This window comes from Mercurialis annua, linkage group LG5 (genome assembly GCF_937616625.2).
Source record: "Mercurialis annua linkage group LG5, ddMerAnnu1.2, whole genome shotgun sequence".
Lineage (NCBI taxonomy): Eukaryota > Viridiplantae > Streptophyta > Magnoliopsida > Malpighiales > Euphorbiaceae > Mercurialis > Mercurialis annua.
In genome coordinates, this window is record NC_065574.1 from 8,813,909 (window position 1) to 8,827,069 (window position 13,161).

General features: G+C 35.1%; 2 protein-coding genes across 5 annotated transcripts; one reads left to right on the forward strand and one right to left on the reverse strand.

Annotated features, from left to right (window-relative positions):
* Positions 1-2,351: 2,351 nt before the first annotated feature.
* On the forward strand, positions 2,352-8,247 carry LOC126681303 (uncharacterized). 3 transcript variants are annotated; one of them, XM_050376829.2, is made up of 12 exons: positions 2,352-2,627; positions 2,796-2,962; positions 3,051-3,076; positions 3,155-3,225; positions 3,453-3,572; positions 4,998-5,611; positions 5,703-5,771; positions 6,119-6,302; positions 6,392-6,490; positions 6,638-6,704; positions 7,360-7,952; positions 8,058-8,247. In XM_050376829.2, the coding sequence occupies exons 1-11, from the start codon at positions 2,559-2,561 to the stop codon at positions 7,917-7,919; spliced, it is 2,046 nt and encodes a 681-aa protein (XP_050232786.1). In that variant the 5' UTR covers positions 2,352-2,558; the 3' UTR covers positions 7,920-7,952; positions 8,058-8,247. The 3 variants fall into 3 exon arrangements, with proteins under 3 accessions (XP_050232786.1, XP_050232784.1, XP_050232785.1); XM_050376827.2 differs by having other exon boundaries at positions 3,051-3,225; XM_050376828.2 differs by having other exon boundaries at positions 3,051-3,225; positions 5,001-5,611.
* Positions 8,248-8,381: 134 nt separating this feature from the next.
* On the reverse strand, positions 8,382-12,277 carry LOC126681305 (uncharacterized). 2 transcript variants are annotated; one of them, XM_050376830.1, is made up of 9 exons: positions 11,751-12,277; positions 11,453-11,567; positions 10,513-10,549; positions 10,298-10,367; positions 10,053-10,157; positions 9,541-9,691; positions 9,175-9,257; positions 8,812-8,905; positions 8,382-8,721 (listed from the first exon to the last, which is right to left on the reverse strand). In XM_050376830.1, exons 1-9 carry the CDS (start codon positions 11,782-11,784, stop codon positions 8,634-8,636), a joined length of 777 nt encoding a protein of 258 aa, XP_050232787.1. In that variant the 5' UTR covers positions 11,785-12,277; the 3' UTR covers positions 8,382-8,633. The 2 variants fall into 2 exon arrangements, with proteins under 2 accessions (XP_050232787.1, XP_050232788.1); XM_050376831.2 differs by lacking the exons at positions 11,453-11,567; positions 11,751-12,277 and adding an exon at positions 10,646-10,738.
* Between the last annotated feature and the right edge of the window lie 884 nt (positions 12,278-13,161).

A 13,161-nucleotide genomic window follows, 5' to 3' on the forward strand; every position in this document is an offset into this window, starting at 1 on the left:
TGTTGAAAAATGTTAAAATAGTGTAAAAATGACATGATTATTTGTCATTTTGACGTGTAATTTTGACTGGAATGCATTATCCGAATGTGTGATACTTTGATTTCATAGGAATAGCGATTATTTTATGCCTATGGACTCTAAGGCACACTCTTTTAGAGCTTCGGAGCCCATGTCCATATTGAAATTATCAATTTTCATGGCATGATTTTCGAAGGGTGTCTCCCTCTCTTCTTGTTGATAAGTCTTAAGAATACTTGTCATAGCCTTAGCTGGTACATTGGTCAAGTACCTGCTTAAAAACTCATTAAAGAGAATAGTATAATTTTTAATGGATTGGAGTTTTAACCTGTTGAACTATCTTTTTTTTTTCTACTCGTAAGCATTGTAGTCACCTTAAGCAGTCTCATTGTTGGGTATATTCTTGAGACATATTCTATAGGATTACATTCGACAATAAATGTTGGTAATGTTGGCAATTTCATGTTAATGGGGATTATCTCCTCCGTGATTTCGACAAATAGGCGTGAGCCCTTCAACTTCAGGTCATCGAGATCCAGCTATTCCTATTTGATTTTTTTTCATGCTCGGACAATCTTCTCTTCAAGCTCCTCTTTAACTATGTAAGTCGTTTTGTTCCCAGGAGGGAACTCAACAGATGCTCCTTCTCCATCCTGATTGTACTTTTTCTTCTGCCTAGACGGTTTGGTCAGAATAGATCTCGATGAAGGTACTTCATATGTTCGCTTACTTCTTTCTAGGATCTCCCCTTCATCAACTCTCCACGCATGTTTTTAGCATTGTTGTCTTGATTTTCTAGGTCGGCTCCTTCATTCCTCCTTTCACCGCCATTTTCTCTGGATGGTGTTTTTATGTTTCTTCCATGACGATTCTGGGGTGGAGTCACGTACTCTGTCCTGTAGACGTTTATGTGCTCAATGTGAGTCATGGTTGCATATTTAGCTTCTTAAGCCATATGGTCCAGATTTATCTGTAATCGCTCTATTATTTTTATTAGAGCTTGATGATAAATTTACGAAAAACCCACTATTAGAGCTGGTCCTCCAAATCCATCAATATGGTTTGATACTCTAACCTGCCTAGTCCGATGATTAGGATTAACACTATTAATATTAAAAAGATAGTGATTTGAGCTGCCATTTCCTTGCGCAATTCTCGTAACAACTGAGGTTGCTACACAAGTGGCACCACAAATGGTGGAATTAAGCCAAACATTTTTTGGATCAACCACTTGCTTGCTCTTCATATTAGTCCCGCTAGAGATCATCCATCAATGAATTTGTTTAGTTCGTAGAAAGCTTTTTCGATTCGGAATTTGTTGTAAACTTTTTCACAAGGGGCGCCAATTAAAAGAGTTTACCTTTTTGATGGATTAACCTGCAAATTAAAAGTTAAAACACTGTTCGGACAATGGTTATTTGAAGAGCTAACTAATTCTTAAGTCAGTAGTTGACCGTTGATAATGGCTTATGAGCTTATTGAGTATTGATAATAACATATTGTAATAGATATGACGTGCTAGTGTGGCAGTATCCGAATAAAATTAGGATTCCAATATCGTAATAGATGTTATCCAAGTAGAATTCTTCAAGATGTTTTCTAGATGGTACAAGTCTTATAGATAATACTAGAACCTTCTATATTGATGTAGAGTTGTATTGGAGCAAGGAAGTCATGTTTGGACAAAATAAGTCTTATCCGATTTGTATGAATTATTTGGTGCGATGCACTTTCTAAACCCTATGCGGTTCGATTTTGAATGGGTGAATCCTAAAGGGTTCGCTTGCAGTAGGCAGATCCTTAGAGATTCAGTAGTTTGATCATTAAGTTGATCTTTTATACTTTGGTAGGACTCCGATGTATAGATCTGGCATTGGACTGATAGATCCAGTTTCACAAATTCAGTTTCCATCAGTTCTCTCTTTTCAAAATTTCCCAATATTTATCCAATCCATTTTCAAAATTATCTTATAATATTCTGGTGGTGTGATTTGTTCTAACTTAATTTATTAATTATTCTAAAAATATCATAATTTATTTAATAAAAATACATCCTTATAAATGAAATTCACACGTAAAATTTTATAACTTTTAATATTAACAAACACATTTTCACATTTTTATGTTATAGATTTTCTTCACGTTTCATATTTTTTTTTTGAAAATATTATTTTTTGATGTCTGTTTCATGTTGTTTTTATTTTTCATTTTTACCATCGTAAAAGACTATATAAATAAAAAAAAAATTAAAATACAATGTTTTTTTTAATAAATTTAGGAAGTCATAAATGTGAAAAATAAGCTGCAAATATTCCCCTAATTCCGTTCACATACAATTTCCTAAAAAGATACAGTTCCCGCTCGGTACGAGGTTTGAAAAGAAAAACAGAAGATATTACGATAGTAATAAAAAAACAACTAAACTGAATTGCACAAATCCGACCAGAGAGATTCATCTCCAACAAACATCTCTTCTGCTTTTAATATCCGTACGATGCTGCTCCTTTTCTTCTTGATTTTTGTACCATAATAAACCTATTATGGTTTCTCCTCGAAAATCCGACCCACTCGCTAATTCTTCGTCTTCCTCGTCATCTCCGACTCTACAAGTAAATCATTTTATTTATATCTCATGATCATTTTCGTCAAGAAATTCTTAGATAGATTCAGTCTGCCAAAAATGAATGGCTCAGTTCACGGATGGCGTGGTGTAGTGAGTCATTTTTGCATTGTTGTGTGTGTTTTGACAATTGAATATGATTTTTGTGTGATTTTAGGATTCGCCTTACGGTTACCTGGAGAATCTGTCTCCATTGAAACCGGTTAGTAAGTCGGTGGAGAAGTACATACAAAGGTATTCACAGTCCCGACATGTCCCTGCTCCTTCGGTTGTTTTTGCTTCGCCTCGTATCGGTCGTCACCGGCAACTTGATTTTGTCAAAAGGTTTTTACTAATAAAACATGAAGTCATTGATTTGAATTTAGTTTTTTCATTTCTGTTAAATATCATTGAAGAGTTTGGTGTTTGGCAGAGAGGCGACGGATGCAAGTGTACAAGGTGGTACTTATGTCTATTTGAATGAAGATCATCAGTCCAGCAGTATCACTGCTGATGAGTACTTTGCTGATTGTGTAGATATTGAGGGCGATACGAGCGGGTCGGATCCTTCTGTGCATCAATTTCATGATGTCAAATCTGTGTCCGAGGTGAACAAATCAATTGGGTATTATACAATATTTAATTTCATTGTATTGCTAGGTAGCACGGACACAGATACGGGAAACGAGACACTTGGACACTTTCTATGTTAAAAATGAAGTTTCGGAAGTGTCCTGCACGTTGATTGGTTGAATGAAGTGTCTATGTTTCCTAGTTGATTTTTTTTGTAAAAGTGTATTTTGGTAAAAAAAAATTGGAGTTATTGGTTTTGCAGGCTGAAGTAGCAGATGGTCAAGCTGTGAATATCAGTGATAGTTCAGTTCCTCAACCTCTGCAGACTGTTGATGCATACAAAGATTCTGCCGAAATCTTAATGCTGACTCGAAAGATTAAGGTAAGAATGAAAAGTTATTGTTTGTTTGTGATACATTCTGATTCGTGTTCTGTGTCAAAACTTTTACCTTTTTGAAATACCTTCAATTGGAATCTATTCCAGTCATGTTTGGTTCATGAAATGGAATAGCACGGAATGGAATAGCTATTCTATAAGAAATGAAATAGCTATTCGTTATTTTTTGAGTGGAGTAGTTGTTCCACAAAATCATGGAATAGCAATTCTATGGAGTTGCTATTCCATAGACCAAAGTAAAGAATAGATATTTTTATACGGAATAGCTATTTTATTCCGAAACTATTTCATGAACCAAACATGGCCTAAAAAGTATCATTTTGTTGTTTCCTATTTCAGCATTTCTATTCCGCCTTTTTGTTTCCATTTCCATGCAACATAACAGGTAATTCTACTACCATTTTTGTTTTTGAATCATTCTGAGTTTCATTGTAAATTGAATCGAGTACGAAATTGCATGATAACGTCTTTTATTATTCTATAATGAGAAGTTTTGATACAATAGCCCTCACCACGCATGCTCTTTTTTATAGATTAGCTACTAATGTTTATATATATAAATGAAATAACCATATCCTATTTATACTACATAATGTTAGTAATACCTATACTATGTAAATTCTCAAATATTCTTGAATGATGGGGCACAATTATAGAAATAAAAAAATTCTATGGAGAAAGAGAGGGAACTTTTTGATTTTTCTATATCTATATTAACTCACCAAACCAATTTGCTTTCTAGAATTTTTGTATCTCCAACCAGTAGGTTTCTTTAGTACATTTATCAGCAACTTGACCTTTGGTCTTCATGTTTTGCATCTTTGTTTCTCCATGCGTGACTTTTTCTTACATGAAATGGTGATATATTTCTAAATGTTTAGTTCTTGCATGAAGCAGTGAATTTTCAGTCAAATGTATAGCTGCCTGAACATAATGTAATTGTATCGAGTAACCAGCCGGTTGATGAAGATCTTTCATGAGTTGTATTAACCACATACAGTCTTGAGCTGCTGCCGCAGCTTAATACTATGCATAGGTACTTGATAAGCAAAAATGTAGGTTGTCTCTTACTGCACTAATTAAGAGGTAGGTCCTGAACGAAGACTAAACATATAGAAGTCGAGCATAATGTGCACGTGATAAGCAAAATGTAGGTTGTATCATGATCTCTAGCATAATCATGATAACAATAACTCTCCAACCATGCTCCCGGTGCTTGCTTCAAGCCATAGAGAGCCTTCTTTAGAAATAAGAAAATCCAAGAGAGAAGATTCTAGAGAGAAAGGGAAGTTATTGATTTTTTCTATATTCATAACTAATGAATGTGGATAATTTTCTTTTTTATTAAAAAATCCTTTTTGATAGTGATTCTGTGCAATACTAAGAATAGAACTTTGTGAAATTGTAAAGGAGGCTGATCAGGATCAACGTGGGATACGTAGACATCTTCAATTCGGAGGCACAATGGGCTACAAGGATACTAATGCTTATGCCAATTCAAGCTTACCGGATTGCCTACCAAACCAGGAGAATCTAGTTCCACATTATGTTGATCCTTATGACACTTCCAGCAGTTGGCAGACAGGTGCTTTTCCCCAGAATGCTACTATTTGGTCACCCTACTGCCCTTATCAGTCAGCCTCAACTTACGGGTTCGGTTTCCCTTTAAGTGGTGGCATCAACACATCTCTGTACTTAAATTTGTTAGGCAAGAAACTGGCAGGTAATCTGCAAGAACAAGAGGAGAAGCTGTTGTCTGATATAATCAATAGTTTACCAAAGGACTTGTCGGATAATATCTTAAACTCTTCTGTTACCGGAGAAATTTACGCGCGAGTCAAAGATTATATGCAAAAGAGTCAAGCTGCTACCTATTATATTAACCCTACGCAACCTCTATGTGACTTTAGTTGTGTGACACCATATGAGCAGCAGCAGGTAGTGGCATATGAAGGGACTTCATTCACTCCATCAAGCACTGACATGGTTGGAGAGTTAAACCATATGAGCCCCAAGAAAAACAGGTCTGCTAGCATTCTTTTTTCTTAATTCAACATTTTTGGTTCTTAGGAAAGATTCTATGTTTTTCAAAGCTTACTTTGCTGGAACTGTCAGGAAAAGGGGAAACACTGATGACACCGAGTGCAAACTTTGCAACTGTAAGAAATCAAGATGCTTGAAACTGTAAGTAACTTTGCTTTCATATCAAATTTCTTACAAAACCAACTCACCGACAAATAAGTTGCACGAAAACTTGGCGCGTCCTACATTTCGGTGTTTTGTCTTTGAAAATGGAATTTTTTATGAAACTCCTAAACTTTGTAATTTATATATATATATGATAATATTCTTAGAATAAAGTATCGTTTCACCCGTGTCAACATTTTCTGTTTCAGTATTTTCATTTCTGTGCAACGTAGACTCACAATGAGCCTGGAGATTATTCAATAGTATCTTTCTGAAAATAGCAAATTCACCCCACCTGTTATTTTAGCATGTGTCAACTGTGACTGCCGTGATTATATATGCAGTTACTGTGAGTGCTTTGCAGCTGGGGTTTATTGCGAGGTTAGATGTGGATGCGAAAACTGCCTTAACAGGCCCGAATATGAGGACACAGTCCTTGATGCACGACAACAAATTGAAACCCGTAATCCACTCGCTTTTGCACCAAAGGTTGTTAAGCAAGCCGCCAATTCTCCAGCAGATGTGGTGGTAATCTCCCTTTCTTGATATTGTTCTTTAGCTTTGACTTATATTAGAATCATATTCAGGCATGTTGTTAAGATTAGAATCGTATTCAGGAAGAGAAAAACGGGACAACACCTTCTTCGGCCAGACACAAAAGAGGATGCAATTGCAAAAAGTCAAAATGTCTTAAAAAATACTGTGAATGTTTCCAGGTTTGTATGACTTGTATTTCTTTCAACACTGTTATAGTTAGCTTTACTTCTTCAAGCTGAAAAGAAAGAGCAGTGAGCCTTATTACTTACATATATGATTTATCCTTGATATCTTCTGACTTTCTGAAAATTATGCTCGAGTTTAAGGCTGAAGTTGGATGCTCTAATGGATGCCGTTGCGAAGGTTGTAACAACACTCATGGTAAAAAAGCAGGTGAGATTTTTCTTTTAGCACTTTTTTTTTTAAGTTTTTGCTGTCTGTTTTCTGTAACTTTTTGTTCATCAGAATTTTCTAGCTCGATTCCCGGTTACTGAAGCAGATTAATGCATGTCATTGATATATGATATATATCATCTGTGCCTACAGTAACAGAATGATTATTGCAGAATAGAGAATCTTTAAGAACTGTATATTTTATAAATTCAACATTGATAATCTATATTGCTTGGAAACTTCTCGAGTCATACAATTCATGTTTCGTTTGCATTCCAAAAATGTTTCTGAAACTCAAAAACTTTATTTTTATAAATTATTCTTATAGAAAATGGTGTCTAGCCATTTTTCATTCTTCATTTTTGTGCTACATAGTACAGAGTTGATAATCAATTGATTGCTCGGAAACTTCTCGAATCCTACGATTCAGTGTTTTGTTTACATTTCCGAAAGCGTTTCTGAAACTCCAAAACTCTATTTCTATAAGTTATTCTTATAGAAAATGTTGTTTAGCCATTTTCCGTTCTTCGTTTTTGTGCTACATAGTATAGAGTTGATAATCAATTGGGAGGCTGCTGAAGTTTGCTAACTATCATTTGTTTACTTTCCTAAAATCAAAAGCAAACTGACTCTTTTCATAAAAATGGAATTGCAGAATCAATATTCAGAAAAGTCGAAAATTGGGAGAATGCAGCTCATGAGCAGATGGTGACTGATTTTATCAAAGGTGGAAGAGCCCATCACTTAACTCCGACATGGGAAGCACAAGCACTTGCTGATCTAACTTCAGTATCACATCGGCACGCAGAACCAAATTCTAATACAGCTTCTCTTACTACAAACTCGCAAACTCAAGCGCATCAACAGTACAGCCATATGCTACAGTCACCTGCCAGTCTTACACCAAAAGTAGTATATGGAAGTAAGGTGACACCTGCATTTCGTCCTGAGAGCCACTTATACGACACGTTCAAGGATTATGATACACTTCCTACATTCAACAACTTCTCTACCCCAACAAAGATTGCGAAAGCCGGTTCACCAAATCAGAAACGAGTGTCTCCTCCACAAATTCGGTCTCAAAAATCCAGATCAAGCAGTTCAAAAGGGTTGAAAAGTGGCCGCAAATTCATTCTACCTGAGGTGCCATCTTTTCCTCCTTTAACTCCATATAGCAAGGTGAAAGATGGAGGCCAGCAAGTTGATGGCGACTGAATAGACAGTAGAAGCTATAGATAACACGTAGCGGTAAGTGATAGTTCAGTAACTGGATGTCACATATAATTATTTTAGCAGATTCATGTTATGTTTGTTTGCATATCACAGAACTAATTGGTATACTAATTTGTGCAGGATATTTCAAGAAACTGGTGGCAAGCTCAGCCAACAATTTTTGTTATTCTTTTTCATGTTCTCTGTTTTTTTTTTCCAGTATTCATGCAAGAGAACATGCAGTTCTGCAATAAAATGTGAACTATAAGCTCACCTGTTTCTTTTGATCACTTTCTCTATTGATGTGGATATTTCATTGTTTTTCTTTTTATATGGATTTGCCTCCTTTTCTTTATGAGGTTGAACACGCGATTGATGAAGATCAAGTGAGAAAATCGTAGTATAATTTATATGTATTTCTTGAACGCAGATAATAGTTACGAGGCAAATGTAAAGATTGAAACATTAGCAAAATTTGGTAGACATAATATTACTTCTAAAATTCTACAAGCCAAATCCAAAGCTTTATTTTTCAGTGCAGGAAAGGAGACAAAAAGGGAATTAGGAAGGTTAACATATCTATACCATATACCCATCACCCATTCTATTTACTACCTACTTATACAAATCCATTTCTTTTCCTTCTCATATTATTTTTTCCCTGTTTACATCATCTCTAGCTCCGGCTAGAAGATGACGAGTCTTCCATCAATCGCCTTATGAGTGTGATCCCTCTAGGCCCAGTTTTGCTGCGAGCCAATTGCGAACCTCGTCCATTTCTTTAGGAACTGTGTAATGCCCGAGCCTGAATAGTAAAATAAAAACAATAAAAGTTCTTTAGCAGATCACTTGGGAGTAATTAGTTTACTTCTGTTCAACGTAGCTTGATATTTACCCGTCATATGGTCTGAATGTGAGATGTCGAAAACCTGCTGAATTTAAAGCGTGAGCAGATTTCTCTCCGTAGCTATAGGACACAACATCATCATCTACAAAAGGTAATTAGAGTATCATATCTTACAATTAGAAAGTAGCATATTATGCATAAGTGAAGGCTCGGATCAGATTAGCTTGTCAACTGACTAGCATGGGACTCGAAACTCTTAACAATGACATGTCAGTCGGAGCAAAATTGTTTTGCAAAATTCTTGTATAGAGATTTTGTGAGTTCTTCCAATATTATTTGGCTATATCTTTATCTTATTTACACTTTCTCTTAAGACATTTTAAAGACGACATAGAAGAGAAAGATGCATACTTGATCCATGACAAAGCAAAATGGGCAAGGATGCAGCACGCCTTGCCGCATCATGTGATACTTCCATTTTGCTCCCTAAGCTCCTGCATAGTAACAAATTTAGCTTTATGAATGTTCTTTGAATAACATGGAGATGAACGGGTTCTTCCATCGAGCATGTATACTACTCTGATTTCAGTTTCGGTACTTAAAATTATTGATGAGTATATGGCTGAAGGAGAGAATATATGATAATCATCCAGTTATTTCCTAATTTGGAATGCCTTTGAACATTGGTTTAGAACTTTAAAGGATAACTTATTTCATGAAATTTTAATTACTACAGGAATTGAGATTTTATCTTAGTAAAACTCGTAATACGCATACCTTGAACCAGGAAGCCAGCCACTAAGCCCAACAACTGCCCTGAGGTTAATAGGGTACAGATTGCCATTTCCATATCGTCCAAGGGCAGCACAAGTTGCAGAGTAAAGTGCTATTGCAGCACCCATGCTGAAGCCTCCAATACCGACTTTAACTATTGCAAGAATTGTAAGGGCATGAAATTTCCATTAAGTTGATCAGTTGATGTAGATGAAGACATGTATTGCATATAAAGTTAGATTGTTTTTCACCCAATGGACTAACTACAACATTAACATTAAAGCGGACTTTTCCAAAGCCTAGATCTATAGTCAAATTCTTACCTTTCGCTCAAGCTTAATTACTACGAAACCATTGGGGGAATAAACTACAAACGGTAAACACAAACAAAAAGCAGGACCTAACTCCTCGTATGGTGAAGTTTAGTTACCAGAAAGAATAAGCAGCTGTAAAAGTTGACAGACAAAAAATTTACTGTAAGAAAGATTAGTTTTTAAGTTGAGCGTTGAGAGTACCATCAGTTGGCTCTGTTGACAACAAATTTGCAATGTGTGCTGCTGAGGAATCTAAACCTTCCCAGTCATCTGGACTATTTTCTGATATCTCTGCCACATCAAACCCTGCATAAGTTAAAGAAACATTTAGATGATTTCTTCTCAATGCACGAGCAATAAAAAATTGAAATTCGTAATATTTGAAAAAGAATGTCATGTATATACAGTATGATTGTGTTAATCAAAGGCGATGAAACCAGTCTTACATGCAGTGCAAGAAAATCCACCCAGAAGTGCCACGGGACGTGTAGAAGCTGTGGGACAAATCCATTTAATCTGCATATAGATTTTAACAGGAACTTAAGAGAACTATGGAGAAGAAATACTAATAATACAATTTCACCAGTAGGAAATGAAGCGGAAATAGACTATGCACGAGAGAAAGAGCAAAATGCTACGCAATTAAGATGTAAATGCTTACATTTGGAAGAGGAAGGCCTTCCAGGAGCTGAGACCAACTGCAACAAACCAGAACTAGAATAAGAAACATGTCTGCCTATAACTTACATAAGCAAAAGAAAATCTTCACTCGTGGAACGATAAAACGATATTACTTGAGCAAAAGAAGCATTCCATGTGCAACAAAGTGCTTAACGATGACAAAACAATCAAATTCAGTTGCACAATATGTCAATACTAATATGCCTGTTCTAAGGATTGAGAGATTAATTATCTATTTCTTTTATCATATATGTTTAAGGGTCCTCCGTTAATGATTGAACTTTTTCGGTGGTGGTTGGTTGCTAGCTAAGTGCACAAGTGGTCCTTATTCATGAATATAGCATATACTACTTTCCCATTTAAGCCTAACCAAATTGAACCTGGCATCCAAAGAGACAATAACAGGAAAAGTCCAAATTATTTCACGACGCCGCTCCTTTCGCTATCAAAATTTATTCGAATGAGAATATCAACGGAAAGTAGCTAAACATCAAATTGAAAAGATAAAAAGGAATTAAAAACAAAACAAAAGAGAAAACATCATATGGACCCCTCCAATAAAGAACATGCTGATATGTTGACATTTTACAAAGTCCTTTTACTTTTTTCTTGTCCTTGGAGCCAAAAGTCCACCAACTTAACACAGGAAATTGCACTAAATACAAAATGGAGAGAATAAAATTGGCAACTTCGTGAAGAAATGGCCCATGTCGACATTAATCACTACTTATCAGATGAAGTTCATAGCATCAACAATGAACAACAGCTTGGCTAGACAGACACATAGACATGTAATCACAAATACGCCAATTATTTGAACTATACTTTGAGCAACAGATTATATGCAACTACAAATCAGCAAAAGAACACATATGAAATGCAAGAATATAATGCGAAAAAAACGCATCTCCAGTAAGTACCTCGAGCCATTATCACCGAGACCGTGCAGCCATACGATAGTAGCTTGATGTTTCCCTTTAGGCCTCACCACATAAGTCCTCCCAAACTCAACAGTTCTCCTAGCAGTTCTACTACCTGAAGTTTTCACAGCACAAACACAAAAAAGAACTTAAATTTGTACATCAACCAACAAAAAACAATTCAAAATACACTTCAAGAAGCTGAGAACTTCAATTGAAACACAAAACAACAACAAATAAAACAAATTTATGCAATGAACAGCAATCATAACACTATAAACAAGTTAAAGAAACAAACCAGAACCCATTGAAGGATGTTGTTGGTAGCTCATTTTGTTAAAGGAACTACTACTACTACTACACAGCTTGGCAATGAATGAAAACTTAATGAAAGAAAATAGCTATTTATAGAGTGGAAAAAGGAATAAAAACAGGTGAATATGCAAAAATATTGCACTACTGCTAATATATAAAAAAAAAACTAGTGTGTACACAAGCTGAAGCTTAAGAAAAAGGGAGAGCAAGAGCATCCATTAAAAGGTGACAGTGACAAAAAAAAGATGGAAATCTTTTGAAGAACAGAGAGAATCAGAGCAGAGGAGAGCACAATCAGCCATTGCTGAGCCACCCAGCTAGGAGAGATGTTAAGCTCTGAGATATGCAACATAGAGAGAATCTATGCTTGTGGGCACTGTCTTAAAAATTTAATAATTTAATAAAGATAATTAATTTAAACTATAACAACAAAAACAACAATCAGCAACAACACCTCTCAAGAATATTACTGAAAACTAGAAAGAATAATGTGGTGAAAGGAAAGAAATTTATCTTTTTATTCAATCATTTGTTTATGAATTTCTCATGATTGACAGATACCCATTAACTCATATATATAAATATTAAGTAGTTGCAAAATATTTCATGAGAAACAAACAAAAAATATGATGTGATATATTCACCAATTGTCCATACCGGTTTGGTCTACTGGTCTAAATCTCAGTTATCTAAGCATTAAGGTTGCACGTTCAAATCCTAGTAACACCTTTTTCAAAATATAAAGTGCTCGGAACTAGGCTGCTGACCATTATAGTTCGGATCCGGAAATTTAACAATAATCCCGAATTTTGACTTGAAAAGATAAATTATCCTTAAAAAGAAATATTCACTCATTAGCTTAAGAAATTACAAATGCAACTAGGGTTTTAGGCTATGTGGTTTTATTATTATACAAAAGAATTTCCTATACCACCCTGCCAAATTTTGGATTTTACACAACTGAGAATAATTCTCTTGAGATTTTCTAGTTTTTACTCTAAATATTTTCAATAGCATAATCATTTGACATGATCTGTTTTAGTATTTTCTTGGCTAAATTGATGGAAAGCTCCTTAATTTTTTTTATTTATCTTGAAAAACACTAGTCTAGTCCCTACCAAACAAAGTTTTGTTTGTTTATACTCATGAGGTTGAGGACATTTACAAACACATAATCACTCCAAAATCAATCTTCCTCTCAAATGATTAACTTTGTGACTAAATTGCCTTAAATTCTTTTTCTTATCATTTGGTCATTAGAAAAGATCTTCACATGTCATTTATTTTGAGCATTCTTACATTCTAGCACAGTGTGACGTATATATCATGTATTATTATAAAAATTAGTTCCATGGTCGATGCACACGCGTTGTACGAGTAAAATTAAATATTTT